We start from the raw sequence: 17,049 nt of genomic DNA, 5'->3' as shown, positions 1-17,049 counted from the left end.
AATACAGCCCTCATGTAGCTTTGTGCAAAATTCCAATCAACCAAATCTATAGGTTATTTTGGTTTGAAAAGAATTAAATCTTAAGACATGTGGAAGCACATGACATTTACATCTGAGGCCGTTGACATTTTATAGCTAACTTATATTTCTATATGGACCTGTTTTAAATTCTATATTATAGTTTTATTTTACGTTTGTTGGTTTAATTATCTGTCGAAAAATTAGAAATTACATCTCCTTATCTTTCTATGCTTTCAAAACTTCGGTTACTGTACGATAACATTTAATCATAACAGTTTACCAAAGTATGAAGTACGTTTTTCTACCCGAATAAAATTGGTTTGCTAAGCAAACAAAGTTGGTGCACAGTTATTGCATTTCATGGGGTATAATAATAAATTTTAATTCATGATTAACTTTATAAACTGATTTATATGTTTCTTTAACTAAATATAGAATTCATAATTATAATGAAAAGGGGGCTGCGTCCTAAATTTTTATTTAGAACGTTGTTATAAAATTTCTTTAACAATTTTTATCAAGGGTGAATTAAATTAGAGAAATCTACTGGGAAAATATCTAGAAGATTTCCAAACATTTGCCATAAAATAACAAAAATACTCACCTAAGAAGTGTGTGTAATCTAATATTAAAACACCATAGATAGAGCAAACGAGCAGTAATTTTGAAAACAAAGATTAGTCCTTCATAAGATAGGAGATAACCTTTCTGACAGAAGAGTTATAAAGTAAATCATTAGTGTGATGGCTATAGACAAATAATTGTTTATTTATTTATTGTTCTGGCGGAGCAATAATTAATTTTTTACATACTTTTCCGAAGGAACTCATGAGGATTTTCCTAGTGTCCTAGTACGTGCCAGCTTTTATGTGCTAAATCATTCCACAAAATTATCAGGTTTATGTGTTACTACACTAATTGAGGATTTTCTTTCTTATATCCTCAGTTTGTCAGTTATGTTTTATATTCTGTATTGTGTCTTAGCATTTTTTAGTTTCATATTTGTCTTGCATTAACAGCAATTTATTAGAAAAATTCAATATCTATTCTGTAATATTTTTAAATTCATTATCTACAGCTCAGTGATAACAATTCTTGTCTCATGGCCTAAAAGTTGTCTTTTTTAGAAAAAAATGTATTTTTAATATGTATGCTATATACATATTTTTGTGTTGAATAATTTGTAAGCTATAAATTAAATTGAGTTCAGCTGTGATTTAATTTGTAAGCTAAATGGTGAGTGTGTTTGCTATCTATTAATTTGAGGGTAAATTATCGGGTTGGTTTGTGAGTTAGGCAAGAATTTGTTTCGGAACTTACCATTGGCGTTTTTTTAACTTCCTGTCTCATTTTTCTCAACCTTCTTTCGATACTCCATCTTTTTATCCATTTCCTTCTTTCCACTACTTCATGATCTGATTCCGTGCTGTTGCTGTTTTCTTGAAAGTTGAAGATTATTCAAATTTAGATCTTATTTTCCCCATTATCTTATTTATGAAACCGGTATTGTGACAATGATTTGTTCAGACTTGTCTACTGCAATATTATTTGTAACAACTGTTTGGAATTAAAATTGACGTGGAATTTAGAAGTGTGAAATATACATATAAAACAAAGGTTACTTGTAGTGTTTTAAATCATCATTCTGTATTCTTTATTTACTCTTTTAATTCTGATACCAAAAGAAAGTCTGTTGTTTCTTTAAAATGTTTTCTTCCTCTATCGTGTCAGAAATTGCTGTAAAGTTTTGTTATGTTTGCCGACATCAGAAAGAAAACTGGCTGAATTACAAATGCTAAGTTTCAGTGCTATAAATAGAAATTATAATGCACTAGTTTCCATATATATATAGAGACGAAGAGAATGTTAATCGATTCATCACACACAAGTGTTCCTAACACTTTGAGAAGATAAGTTTACTTATTATGCAACTAAATATTCGAACTGTTAAAAACAAATAACTCTAAAAAAAGAAAAAAGTCAATGATGATGAGATAAAGAAAAAAATCCTAAAGTTCCAAATATCGCAAGTGGATCGTTGGAGGACTTGAAGGATCGTTGAAGGACTTGAAGGATCGTTGAAGCTATTCCAGAAACAAATCTGTTGCCTTGGGAGAATACTTACTATTTTTTACTAAATATTCATAAAACATTGTTCACATATTCCATGTACGTTTCAAAACAGTTTTTTATTTAAAACCTTAACAACCCTTATACAATTTAATAGCATTATTGAAAACAAAGAATTATTATTTCTGGAATATTTTAAATATATTTAGAAGGAAACAATGTATGTGTTTGAAATTAATTAACCATTCACGTGTTTTCCCGTGCACATTTATGTGATTTGTATATTTACAATTGTCTTACATCAGATTCTGTATCGAAACATCGACACATAAAAAGATTTTCCTCTACATATCAGTCTACTTTACATCAGATCAGCATGTTACCACAACCACACATTTATTTGTTTGACATATTTTATTCAGGATTGGGTATACATCAACTTTTAAAATTTCAGTGCATTGAAATTGTATACAATCAATAGAAAATCACTATTCATTTATTCACTCTCTGTAGCTGTGGTATTATTTTAATTTAATCTAAATTTAATCGAAAATAGTTTTTATAAGTTTGTTCTATTTTAAATTTCATTTAAAAATTCCTTTCACAACATTCTTTGTGCAGAAAATTGACATAATCTTTGTATCATCATTTTCAAGTATCTGTTGTAGCTTGATGGAATAATATAAAGTTCCGTAAAAAATTTATGTTTCATATATTTCTGTTTCAATTTATATATATCTTAATAAGTTTTTATAGTGTAGATAACCAGGAGTTTAGAACATGATGTGTCCTCTTAATCCTCTTTCCAACCTTTTGTTTTTATAAACCATGTAGAATCCGTGAAACGTTAGTTTTTGTGATTAAAATTTGTAGATCTGATATCAATTCTTATGTCTGCCTATGTCTTTATTTTGGTTTTCAAAATCTGTTTTAAAAGATAGTTAATGACAGCATTTCTTCAATGGAAACTGTTATTATTCTTTCTGCAGAACTCTTTTGATGGGTGTCTTATTGTAATATTAGATACAAATTTTTACAATGTATGTTATATATATTATATTGTCGTATAAGCGTCACTATAAAGTTAGCTCGGTTAAATTACTTACCTAGACTGCACAAATTATAAAATGTTATTTGAAGAAATGAAGCGCTTTGGAAAGGACTTTGCATTCTTCTTAAGCTGTAAAGTACACAAATAAAATCATCAGTTTTATACCAGTAATTAGTAATTAAAACATTTTGCTGCCAAATGGTCACAATAACATAACTTCCAGAAAGGAATCATTTTGTAGCTATACCAATTACATGACGCCGATATAGGAAACATAATCCGTCTATGTCAACCACACTTTGAGAAACGTCGGTAAATCCTGCTTTTCTTACAGAAACTGCCGTATCTAAGGTTAGCTGGCAGTTTTCAAACGTAAACATAAATAACGGTTCCATAATCCTTTGAGCGAAACGTTTCCAAGTTTTACGATCATACCCGATATGTTCGAAGTAAAGAAATTTTCCTCCCTATTTAAGAAATAAATACTGATATAGAAAAACAACAACAGTAATTTAGAGTCCCTAAACAAACAGAAGCATAAATAAATCAACTAAAACAACAAGTACAGTTGTAAGTACATACAGTTTGCATTTTGAAATGTATAACATGAGTTCATAATGATTATTATATTACTACAACAAGACTGAAACACACAGTGGTAGTACGTAACATACGTTTCCCGCTATATAAGTATAGGTTAAGGGTAACCAATAAAACCAACAACATATTATAAACATTGCTTTTATTTTTTTATTTACCAATCATTTTCAGAGCAGAAATACTTTCTCCGGTGGTAAGCCAAGTAAGCTTTGATAAATTTGACAAATATACATACGATAGCATGATTACCTCTTGGCAAATTATTTTATATTTTACAAATGTTTTGTTAGTTTATTGAACTATGTACAAAGCTACTAAAAGGCTATCTTTATTAGCCATCCTTAATTTAGAAATTATATCCTGAGATATAACAGTACGGTTATAGTGGATGACTATTGGAACTATGCAAAATTCACACGGAGACATTCTAGGGTGTTTAACAACAAATTTTGTCCACTCTGTAAATGTTTGTTTTGATATATTAACCATTTAACCGTAAATTGTCTTGGTTGTTGTTTAGCAAAACCACATTGGACTATTTACTTTGTCCACTTCCGGTAATCAAATACATATTTTAATGCTGTAATTTCGTAGAATTAATGCTTTTCCACCGAGTACAAAATTAAAGCTGAGTCCCAAATTCCAATCAGCGTTTTTAAGTATATTTTCTAAATGATGTATGCATAAACTTATTCAAGGGTCCATAGTTTTTTGGTAACAAGATCTCTGATAACAAAAGTGTAACGTTATTATAAAGCATTCTCAATATTGCGATTAATCCCACTAATTACTTCTAATTTCTTATGTATTTCAAATCGACAAAAGCGAATGGAAACATTTAATGTTGGGGAAGTACTCTTAAATTCTCATACGTTTTTCGTTATATTTAAGTTTCAGATGTAGGATTGTGGTCTTGGTGTTGAAATGCTTGATAAAAGTGAATCATTTTTTTTAAGCTGGCTCATTTTATTGTTCTAAAATAGATCGTTTAAGGTTATCACCCTGGTGTTATTTTGAGCTGAAGTGTTTTCTTTGTTATCTGAACTTTTTATGAAAGGGAGTTTTTAGGTGCAGGTGTCAGAGGAATTGCCAAACGCCATACACGATGTTAGAACAAGGTTCCAAAAAGTTGAGTTATTGAGATAATAGGAATATGTAGTTGTGGTCTTTTTTTGGGCTTGTGAGTTTGTAAACAGTCATGATAAAATTATCCTTTCCATTTTCAACGTAAATAAAACAATAACCAGTAAACATACATTATACCAATGTATAACATATTGGAGACGAACCATAAGGGGTGTAAGCTGTGTAAAATCTATATTTTGTTTGGCTATGATTTATTCATTTAATTACATTAAAATGAGAAAAAATAATTCTTGAGTTCGTTTTACGTGTACACATTGTCGAAGCTTTGATTATAATTATTAGAATGAATAAGTACTGTCGCCCCTCAGCAGTTCAACGTCAAGCCTGAAAAGTTAAGTTTAAAACCTGTCTTATATCCCTGTAGTGGGTGCAGTATAGTCATTTAATTGTGTTACTATATACTTATCTCTAATGGAGTAAAAAAAATGTATTTCCAACTATTTTCAGAAAAGTTTTTCTCGTACAAGCTAACCATTCCATTCTGATTTTATTGGCTTTTAAAGGAACGATTTTATTAATGTATTCGGCATTCTTAGTGATTAACAGAAGTTATTATTCTAGATGTATTTGCATAGCTCAGATCATAATATTTAACTTTGAAAATAAATATATTTGTCCCACCCATTTTATGAATTGGTTTCGTATTTTTGGTTTCAATAATATCAACCGTATCCACGACTTCTGTATAAACTAGTAATAAAAACGGGGATCATGCAAGTCCAAACGTATATAAGCTGAGAAATGTCCATAATAGCGGACTTCTCGATATCTAACTTATAATCGTACCTTACCAGTCACGCAGTAATGACTAAAACAAGCAAGACTGGTTTGTTATTAAGTTATAAATATATCGATATTTTGTTATAAAGATATCGATATTAACTTCTTACAAAAATGTGTTGACCGTAATCCAAAACCAATTATCATAGGGGACTTTTATTCCCCACACACAGAAAATAAGAGGAAACAGAAACACACATAGAGAATCAATTATAAAAAATTTTCTTTCTATAAACACCATGCACCTCATAAACGACAATACTCCTACAAACTTTTTAGTTGCCAATGGCTCATACGACGTACTCGATTTCATCACATTTCTTAAGGACACAGTAAACAGAACCTCTAACTTTAGTGTACATAGTGAAATCACCAGTGATCATTTTCCTATTTCCTGCATGATTTACCCGCGCTACCCCGCTGTGAGGTACGAGACACCCTGAGTGTATTCATACACTAAAACCGATTGGCTCACTTTCAACGCTTTACTAGATTCTTATCTAACACGCACGACTGAACATGCCAACGATAAAATAGAATTAGAAAATTATGTTAAACAAGTTAAACTTGGTAAAATCCAAGAACAATCCAAAAGAATTTTGGAAAAGATTTAAGAGTATTTCTTCCGACATAAACGCAAATTACTTGCTACAACACGAGACACAACAATACAATCGCAAGGACGGATTCAGAGAAAGCCGACTATTACGAATCTTCCTTCAGTGAACCAAAATTGGCCGACTTTGACACTCAACACCAACAACATGTTAACAACTACATCCACAGAAATCGATCTTTCTTCACACCACAATTCCCCGGTAAGACACTAGAAAACTATTCAAGTTCAATCGGTAGAAAAGTCACCACCACAAAACTCAAAATTAACATTAAAAACTTGAAAAACACTTTACCCGGACACGATCAAATATCAAACATTATTCTCAAAAAAAGGTTCCAGTCTTCTGCTGCAACATCTCACAAATATCATGAACATCGCATTAGCAACTGGTTATTACCTCGACACATGGACAAAAGCCATTATCACCACGATACCAAAGAGACAAACAAACAGGACAAATCCTGACAACTTTCGACCCATCAGTCTGTTGTCTTGGCAAACTGACGAAGAAAATAATTTCAAATCGACTCCTCCATTCCTATGAAATAAATAACATCCTCCCCGAATCTCAAAATACTTCCAGGAAACACAGACAAACAATTGATCACCTCACGCGATTCACTGAATCAATCTACAAAGTATTTAACAACAATCAGGTAACCATGGGTGTGTTTTTAGACGTTAAAAAAGCATTTGACAATGTTTGACATAACGCCGTTAAGTATAAATTAACTCATCTGAAAATAAATCACACTGTTATTAAATGGATATCAAATTTCTTAACTGACAGAATAACCGAAGTAAAGGCCAATAAAACTTTATCAAAATCATTCAATATAACTGTAGGATTGCCCAAAGAATTCATCCTGTCGACACTCCTAAACATTATTTTTCGGTGATACAATCCGCAGACGACATTGCTGTTTGGAATATCTCTAGAAACCCAGTAATGGCCATGTCTCGCGTTCAAGAAACACTAAATAACGTCATGAGCTGGAGCAACAAGTGGAGAGTAGTTCTAAATTCAACAAAAACACAAGCAATCACTTTTTATAGAAAATTAAAAAGACAGAAAAACTCTGGCAAAAGTAAACATCACACAAGGCAATACGCCTATCATCATGAGCAAACACATCACATTCCTTGGTATCACATTTGACTCAAGATCAACATGGAAAAAACATGTCAACAACACATACTCATCCATCAAAAAACGTATTTCACATTTAATGACCATATCCTGCATACATTCAAACTGCACACCAGAGACTATCATTCAAATATACAAGGCTTACATCCGTCCGTTAATAGAATACGGATGTCAAGTCACATATAATATGTCTAAGAACACACTACAAAATAAAATACTAAGAGCAGCAAACAGACTACCATCATACACACCAGTAAACTATATACACCAAATCAGTAACCTATTTATTTTTGTTTCAGATTCGGGCACAGGACATGTAAAACTTTCGGCGCCTGTCCTGTGAAAGTGGCTTTTCTCGGGGCACTCCCGTTTTCCCCTACATCCAAATCTCAGGCATTGGATCTTTAGATCCCAACCAAGGCAGCATTGTTGCCCAGCCCTGAATCAGGTCGTTTTGCGTCTGCTTGGCTGGCTCTGGCCTGGCAAACTTCTCCGGTGCTGCCTTTGTTTCGTTCTTTCTCACCCGACAATTTTATAATGTCCCATCTTCACTTAATACCTCAAACAAGTAAAAATAAATTACAGGCTAAGTTTCAAGTTCAGTTAAACAACATCCCACGTGAGGGGACAAAGAGGAACCACAACATTCCTGACCACCCCAGTTGGCGAGACAATTCTTCAGACTTCTCTCTGTCTAAAGTAAACCCCTGCTGCGTTCGTTTTGCGTTTTTTGCTATTAAGTGCAAAGTTACATAACGAGTTATCTGTGCTGCGCCCACTATGGATATCAAAATCCACTTCTTGGGTTATAAGCCTTCCTTAATGCTTGTTGCTGAGCTACTGGAGTTCATGAATTTTGTTTTAGTACTAAGATGTCTAAACTGAGTTCAGAATACTTTTTGTTTATCCACCTTATCCATACAATGTTTTCGTTCCAGTTATAGAAAGCAAATAATACAAATGAGAAGTAGTGTTGGTTAAAGCACACGTAAGGTATCAGTATTATTACGCAATATTTAAGCAGTTTTGCTGTGTAATTGTTAAGAAATACTAGAAATGGAGGTTGCAATGGTGTATTTCCATAACTATTTTCTTGTTTGTACTACTTACAGGTACAAGTACTCTCTTGATCTCCTGCAGAACGTCCTGAATCTTCATCACAGAACACAAAACACACGTTGACACGACAGCGTCCACACTGTTCTCAGGTATTTCGGCCATGTTTTCTGCCATAGCGGTCACAAACTGTTCCACTTCAATATGTCGAAATTTCTCGCTATTCTTCTTAAAATAGGTTTCAAAATAAGGGTTAGGCTCAACACATATGAATCTGCACCCTATTGGATAATATTTGAGATTTACACCAGAACCAACACCAATCTCTAAAACTCTAATCACACCTTGTCCTCTCGTTTTTAAACGTGGATCATAAGAAACCATCGTGTTCATATGAGAAAATAGTTTTTCTTTAAAAACGACGAACTCCTTCTCTATGCTTTGTGACATATACCTATCAACAACGAAAGCAAACATTCGTTGCTTTATACTTTTAAGTTTGCAACGCAACGCCCACAGTAAAATAAAACAAACGCTCCCTACTATGCCGTAAGTTACAACAAAATTATTTAAGCTCGCCATTATACCTTTCACTGTACGTATATGTCGCGAAATGATATTTGGTTTCAGCCACTCGAGTTTTCTTAAACTTTCACAGGATGCATCTCTGTACATAAAAAATTAAGTCCTACCCCCAAAACAGACACGTGATACTTACATAACCACTCAAGGTTACTCGGTGAATACAGGGAAACGTTCGGGTGCATGCGCAACTAGTATCCTTGATTGAGGACTTTAGTGCAAACAACATTTAGATATGTGATATGGAGAAGCACGCGGTATACTAAGAGATTGAGGTGTGGTTCTAGTGACATGATGAAATAATGTGTAGTAGTAGACAGATATGTAGGGTAAAATGTTAATATTTGTCGATGTTTGAATGTAGAGACTGATATAACAGAATAGTAACTATAAACATCATACACATTGTGCAGGGAGAAGAAAAGAGAATGGTTTGGTTACTTCAAACACATACATTCTTTGATTGGATGAAAATTTAAAATATTCCAGAAATAACTGTACCTTGTGATCAGTAATGATATTAAACTGTATATAGTTTAAATTAAAATACTTTTTTGAAAAGTTCATGGAATACGTAAACAAAGTTTTATGAACGTTATATTTGGAATAACTGTGGTAAGAGATTATTGAAGTCCTTTAACGATTTACTTGAAATATGTGGAAGTTTACAAGAAATATTCGGTATCTTGTGATCAATATATTTATTCTTTTACAAATATTTGTTTTTAACACATAGAATATCTAGATACCTAACAAGCAAGCGTAAGTTATTGAAATGCCAAGAACACTTGTGTGATAAATTCATGAATATACTATTCATCATAGTTACATATATATATATATGTGTGTGTGTGTGTGTGGGTGTGTGTTTGTATGTGCTTTCTTCTACCAAAGCCAAATCGGGTTATCTGCTGAGCCCAGTGAGGGGAATTGAATCCCTGATTTTAGCGCTGTAATTCCGTAAACACACCGCTGTAGTATATATATGTATATGTATATGGGAACCAGTGATTTACATTTTCTATTTACAGCACTGAGACTGAGCTTTCCTACTAGAATTAAGCCAGTTTTCTTTTTGATTTTTGGAAAAGTAACAATCATTTACTTTTCGTCAGACAAGAGATAGAGAAAAAAAGTTTAACAAGAAAGCAGATATTCCATTGATATCTGGAATAAATACAGTATTGAAAAATTGAGGATTTATAACAGTACGAGTAACCTTTGTTTTTATATGTATGTTTCACACTCCTAACTTCCTCATCAATTTAATTCCAAACAATTGTTACAAATAATATTGCAGAAAACAAGTTTAAACAAATCATTGTATGGCGTATATTTTAATTTGTTTCAGATAATTTTCAGCAGCTATAAATGCACACAGCATGTTACAACACCGGTTTCATAAATGAAATAGTGGTGAAAATAAAATAGAAATTTGAATAAACTTCAACCTTTCAAAAAAACAGCAACAGCACGAAATCACATCATGAAGTAGTGGAAAGAAGGAAATGGATAAAAAGATAGAGTATCGAAAGAAGGTAGAGAAAAATGAGACAGGAAGTTAAAAAAAAACGCCAGTGGTAAATTCCGAAACAAATTTTTGCCTAACTCACAAACAAACCCAATTGCACAATATCCCCTCAAATGAATCGATAGCAAACGTACTAACACACTCGCAATTTAGCTTACTAAGTAAATTATAGGTGAACTCAATTTAATTTACAGGTTACAAATTTTTTAACACAACTATATATGTATAGTATCGATATTAAAAATACAATTTTATTTTCTAAAAAAAAGACAACTTTTAGGCCATGAGACAAGATTTATTATTTATGAACAGAAGATAATGAATTAAAAAGTACTGTAGTATAGATTTTGTAAATTTAATTGCTTTTAATTCAAGATAAAAAAGAACTTAAAATGTGTAAGGACACAGTATATAAGAAAACATAAAACTCACAAACTGATGACATAAGAAAAAAATTGGGAAATAATCACACATACGAGTAATAACTTTCTGGAATAATTTACCACATGAAAAACTGAAACTGGGAAAAATCCTTACGAGTTCCCTTGTATTTGGGCTCGGCATGGCCAAGTGTGTTAAGGTGTGCGACTCGTAATCTGAGTGTTGCGGGTTCGCATCCCCGTCGCGCCAAACATACTCGCCCTTTCAGCCGTAGGGGCGTTATAATGTGACGGTCAATCTCACTATTTGTTGGTAAAAGAGTAGCCCAAGAGTTGGCGGTGAGTGGTGATGACACTCTGCCTTCCTTCTAGTCTCACACTACTAAATTAGGGACCAAACCAAACCATTGTATTTGAATTTTGCGGAAAGATACACAAGGTTTATAACATTATAACACCTCCACAGCTGAAAAGGCGAACATGTTTGGTGTGACGAGGATTCAAACCCGCAACCTTCAGATTACGTATGTCTTAGCCCTTCTGGCCATATCGGTTTTGAGTTTCCTTGGAAAAGGATGTAAAAGAATAAATCACTTCCCAATATGTAATTGATTTATTGATTTAATTAACAAATTAGTGTGATGACTATAGAAAAATAATTATTTGTAATTAAATCTATAACTGTGTGCAGCAAAAATGATTTACTTGATAATACTTCTGTTAAAAATGTTATCTCGTACCTAATGTAGGTATCCCACTAACTTTCAATATTGGTGAATATAGAATATGCGATCTTGAATATCGTATACTCTACGTATAGTGTTTTTATTTTAGATTACGTATAGTCCTTTGGTGTATATATTTGTCATTTTATACTAAAAATCTTCGAGCTTTTACCAAGCAAAATTTACGACTTTAATTCAACCCTGAGAAACATTGTTAAAGAAATTCAATATTGCATAAATGTCACGTTTAGAATATCACCTCCCTTGCTTCTTTGAAATATTAGTTCACAGTGGTTTTGTTATTAATAACAAATATTTTAATTATAATTATATAGTAAAAATGGTTTATGTATTGTTAAACTCAAATAAATAAAATAAATGCACACCTTCTTTGTTTTCCTTATAAGGTATATTTATTCGGGTAGGAAAACATACTTTATACTTTGGTAAATTCCTGAGATTAAATGTTATCATGCACATAAAACGAAGTTTTGAAAGATTAGAAAGAAGAGAAGATAAAATTTCTAATTTATCGCTAACATGTCACAGATACCTACTCTTAAAGAACCTTTTTCATCTATGTGTATACAAACCCGTCAAACTGCGTGAACTAGCTGTCACTAATACAACAAGATACACTAAAATAAAGCAGATAACTAAAACCACCAACTGCCAGCTCTTGTCTACCCTTTTATCAACAAATAGTGGATACATTATAATGTCCCCACAGCTTAATCTGTTTGCGAGTCAAGCACCCTAAACTTTGTGCCTGTAACCCATTGGGTTGAAACAGTTTACAATGTTTGAAGATTGCATTAGTGACATATCTGTAGAATGTGGTATCAGTTTGTTAATAACTATTTTTTGAAATGACCCTGACGAGAGTTCCACGTTAGTCACAGAGCAAGCAATACGTGGTGATATTTCTACCATTATACTGTTCAAGACGTAAGGATCAACTACGCCAGTCATACCGCCGGTATCGCCTGTAATTGTCGACAGTTTATCGTCACACTTTACGCCGCTACAAGTCACCATGTTCATCGCCCAAGTCAAGCCAGGGGCAACCATCGAACCTTCCAGGACCCGAATCCTATCCTGGGGCAGAATTCTTATCCAGCCCGCTTCTCCCGCTGATCAAGTTTATCTGTCAACCACGGAACACTGATATTAAAGTAAGTTGTTCCCCAACCAAAAGTCCTGTCAGCCTCTTCTCAGTATTCCTCAGGGACGTCGACCCAACCATACAACCAGAAGAAATCAAACAAGCCATAGAATCTCAAATCCAGGCCAAGTTACATGCTGTACATCGAATTTTCTCCAGAAGTTTCTATCTGTTCTACAAGACCGCAGCTAGCAGTTTTCCAAGTTACCAGACAATTAGCAATTTGTATGTCATTGCTGCAATCCATCAGTTTTCCTTTTATTTCAAAATGTTTTAAAAAGCCATGATTTTCTTCCCAGCTACTTCCGGGCACGGTCTGGGTAGGTTTTTCAGCGCCCAGGCCGTGAAAGTGGGTTTTCTAGGGGTACTCCCGTTTCCCCCCACAGCAAACTCTCTGGCATTGGATCTGTAGATTTCTGTCAAGGCAACATTCTTGCTTAGTCTTGAAAAGAGCCGTTTAAGTCAATTTTAGTCAATCCAACGTCAATGTTTAGTAATTGCCAGCCGTCAGGATATTCTGACCACGGGTTCTGGGCTGTCTTATGCCACTCTTGTCCAGGTCTCCTTTCTCACGGGTCACTTTCATACCCCCACCTTACTTCTTCACCTTAAAGAAGATAAAACAAAATAAAGACAAACTTCTATGTAAAGTTCAATAATCTTTCAGGCGAGAGGACGATGAGGAACTACAACGTTTCTGACTACCCCAGTTGGGGAGAGAACTCTTTAGATTTCTCTCTCTCTAAACTAAAGCCCTGCTAAGTTCGTTTGCGTTTGTTTGTAATGAAAAGCTCGGCAGAGAAATGGTTAGAATATTAATTGCTTGTGTAAAATAACATATAATCTTTTTGACAATTCTTAAAATCAGCGTTCATCAAATTTCAGCCTGTGTTTGAAGAATGTTTATACGGACCATACAAATTGTGAGGCCATTCATATCATGTTCTGATAATTTTTTGGTGGCATGTAAATACAACTTGGTATTTACATTATTTACAGTTAAAACGGTTAAGGTTTAAATTTTCAAAACTCTTCTTCAGCTATGCCCTAAAACTCCCACAAATGACGATGTTCTTATGGCCTGACTACTTCGTACGGCTATGCTACGTACAAATAGTATTAGAAAAGGTGAGTCAGTGGTATGCTAAAAGATCCAAACCAGCAAGAAACCAGCTCTGTACTAAGAATTGTTATTTTAAACAGCAAGATAATATTAATCATTTTAATAACTACAATAATAATGGTTAAACATAGCAATTTGCACAAATCCTTTAAAACGAAACATTAGTGAAGCACATGCATAAATAAATTTATAAAGCTAATCATGAAATAAAAATTACTGTATGTTATTTACAGATTTCCATTATCGACCTTCTAAGGGAATTATAAAGTTGATCCTTGTGTTACAAAATAAATGTTGAAATAATAGTTTTAATGTAAGTTTTACTTATAAAGTAAGACTTTACCCACTATAATCACACCTTTACTTTATGTTTTCAAACACGGGTCATAATAATCTATCGTGCTGATAGAAGAAAATAGTTTTTTTTTTTAAAACATGCAACTACTTCTTTACAAGTGGTCTTATATACCTATTAAGAATGAAAGCAAAGATTCCTTGGTTCACAATTTTATGTTTCCAATGCAACGAATGGTCCGCCATGGCCAAGCGTGTTAAGGCGTGCGACTCGTAATCTGAGGGTCGCGGGTTGGCATCCCCGTCGCGCCAAATATGCTTGCCTTCCCAGCCGTGGGGGCGTTATAATGTTACGGTCAATCCCACTATTCGTTGCTAAAAGAGTAGCCCAAGAGTTGGCGGTGAGTGGTGATCACTAGCTGCCTTCCCTCTCGTCTTACACTGTTTAATTAGGGACGGCTAGCACAGATAGCCCTCGAGTAGCTTTGTGCGAAATTCAAAGCAAACAAACAAACAATCCAATGCAACGCTCAAAGCAAAATGAGGACAACACTTGCTATTAAGCCGTCGATTATAACGAAATTACTCAGGCTTACCATTAATCGAATTACTGTTGGTAAAACAAGCGAAATAAAATTTGGCTTCAATGGCAAGGTTTTTAGACTTTCCTTGGGTAGCTCTGTGTACGCCACAGATTAAAGTCCAACCCATAAAACCGGGCCGAGTTTATTAAACACTCACGTGACTGTTAAATAAACGAACAAGGACACTCAATGAATACAGCGAGATAAACCAATGCAAGCACAACCCATCATGTTAGTATCCTTGAGTCCAAACTTGAGTGTAATAAACGAAGAACAACAACCCATGCATCTATGATATGCTAAGAGAAAATTATTTATTATGCACGCGTATTTGTCCAAAACACTTGGACTCATACAATCGAAGTTCTTAGTATACACCATTGCAGGTGAAACATTTTTAACACAGCAATTAACAACAAAAATAGAATAGTAACAACGTCTTGAAACAAGTAATACATTTTATATTTATGTGACTTATTAATTAATATAAGAAAATAATACTATTTTGATATTAATCAAATTTGATGGAACGACCCCATAAAATAAAGTCTCGGAATATTTATGCTTTATCTGACAATTCATGAAAAGCTATACTATGGTTACGTGTACAAGCAGACACTAATTGTGAAATGATAGAAAACAGAAGGATATTACGAGTCAATAACATCAATCGTAAACTCTTAGGCTGATATTTGTCAAATGAATAGAGAAATATGATCATTATTCTTATAAAGTAATCTGTCAGACTACTGGAGGTTTTATTATTTTTAATACCATACATAGTAGAACTGGACTTAGTGAATGATATGAGTGTTCGGCTACGGATTCTTTTACGGTAGGTGTCTGTGACTTGTTGACAATAAGTTTGACGAAAAATAAACATCCATAACTCAGGTTGTTTTAAACTGATATATTCAAAACAAGTCAATTATATGTACAAAACATTTTTTTTTTTACACTAAGTAGATGATAATTGTATCTTAAATACTATACAGTTCTCTTCTTCTTGTGTAACGATTTTAGCATAATATATGTATTTTAATATCGGTGTTTGTTCATGTTAAAGTTGTATTTATAAACGTACAAAACGTCTTTCTATCTGTCGGGATTTAGCTATAAAGATCAGGACGGTCATGTTCTTTGATCTCTTCATCTGTCCTGTACGTTGATTCACATCTTCTGATGAATGTATTTAGAAACACTACATAAGTACCAGAGTAAACTGCACCTTATACCAGCCTCTTTCAGGGTAATATCCATGTGTTATTTACAGTTACATTTTTATATCGATACCACTTCTCACAAATAGTTCCATAATGTTTTACACTTTCAAGGTTTAGGCTTAAATTAAGAATTTTACATAAATATCCTATAATGTTTTTAAGCAAGGCTTAATAATACTAATGTGACCTGCTTTTATGTTTAACATATATTTTCACTAGGGAGAGGTGCTTATAATAATAAATACCTTTTTTCTCCAATTTCTCTCGAAATAATTTAGTGTACTTTGTAGGAGTCTTTCTGTTACTGTTTCTGTGTTTGAATATTTGTGAAAAAAATCGGAGGAAGTTGCTCTAGAGATTTTATGAGCTGTTGTGAGTAGTGTGTTTTATTTGTAGTTTGGTGTGTACTAGCTTTAGTATTACGTTTACCCATGCTAGGGCTGTCTAGTCAATTACAGTTTGAAAGTATGTTTTGTAGATTTTAATATGTTGTCGATTTCTAGTTCACTTTCTCTACCAGTTATTCGCTTAGCAAAGTTTGATCTTTGTTAGATTGTTGTTATAATATTACTTGGGTGGTTTTATCATGTCATATATTAATCATAGAAACTTGGCGGATGTTGCAGTCTGAAGGATTGTCCCCTTGATATATAGGTTTGGTTGTTGTTTTAGTACTTTTGTGAAAAGTATTAGTTGGTTTCTTGCTATTTTGATTTTAATTCTATTTTTGTGTCAGTATTCACTTATTGTATTTATTATTTGTTTGTTTTTGAATTTCACGCAAAGTTTTTAAAGTTGGAGACATTCCAGTTGTTCGCTCCTCTACATGAAAATTTTTCTCACTCCATACCAGCCGTTTTTAGATATATATTGTATTTATTGTTTGTTTGTTTTTTGAATTTCGCACAAAGCTACGCGTGAGCTATGTGCGCTAACCATCTTTAATTTT

The 17,049-nt window shown here is 33.2% G+C and overlaps 1 protein-coding gene across 1 annotated transcript; it reads right to left on the bottom strand.

Annotated features, from left to right (window-relative positions):
• Positions 1–2,486: 2,486 nt before the first annotated feature.
• On the bottom strand, positions 2,487–9,154 carry LOC143230974 (thiol S-methyltransferase TMT1A-like). The gene is made up of 2 exons (XM_076465330.1): positions 8,548–9,154; positions 2,487–3,609 (listed from the first exon to the last, which is right to left on the bottom strand). The coding sequence occupies exons 1-2, from the start codon at positions 9,073–9,075 to the stop codon at positions 3,373–3,375; spliced, it is 765 nt and encodes a 254-aa protein (XP_076321445.1). The 5' UTR covers positions 9,076–9,154; the 3' UTR covers positions 2,487–3,372.
• Between the last annotated feature and the right edge of the window lie 7,895 nt (positions 9,155–17,049).

This window comes from Tachypleus tridentatus, chromosome 10, assembly GCF_004210375.1.
Source record: "Tachypleus tridentatus isolate NWPU-2018 chromosome 10, ASM421037v1, whole genome shotgun sequence".
Classification (NCBI taxonomy): Eukaryota; Metazoa; Arthropoda; class Merostomata; order Xiphosura; family Limulidae; genus Tachypleus; species Tachypleus tridentatus.
The sequence above is the reverse complement of the archived record's forward strand: the minus strand, read 5'-3'. Positions and strand labels throughout refer to the sequence as shown.

Excerpts from the sequence above, each read along its gene's own strand:
- LOC143230974 (XM_076465330.1), bottom strand. The coding sequence starts at position 9,075 with ATGGCGAGCTTAAATAATTTTGTTGTAACTTACGGCATAGTAGGGAGC. Across the intron at positions 3,610-8,547 it reads TCAAGAGAGTACTTGTACCT|GGAGGAAAATTTCTTTACTT; the intron begins GTAAGTAGTACA and ends TTTCTTAAATAG.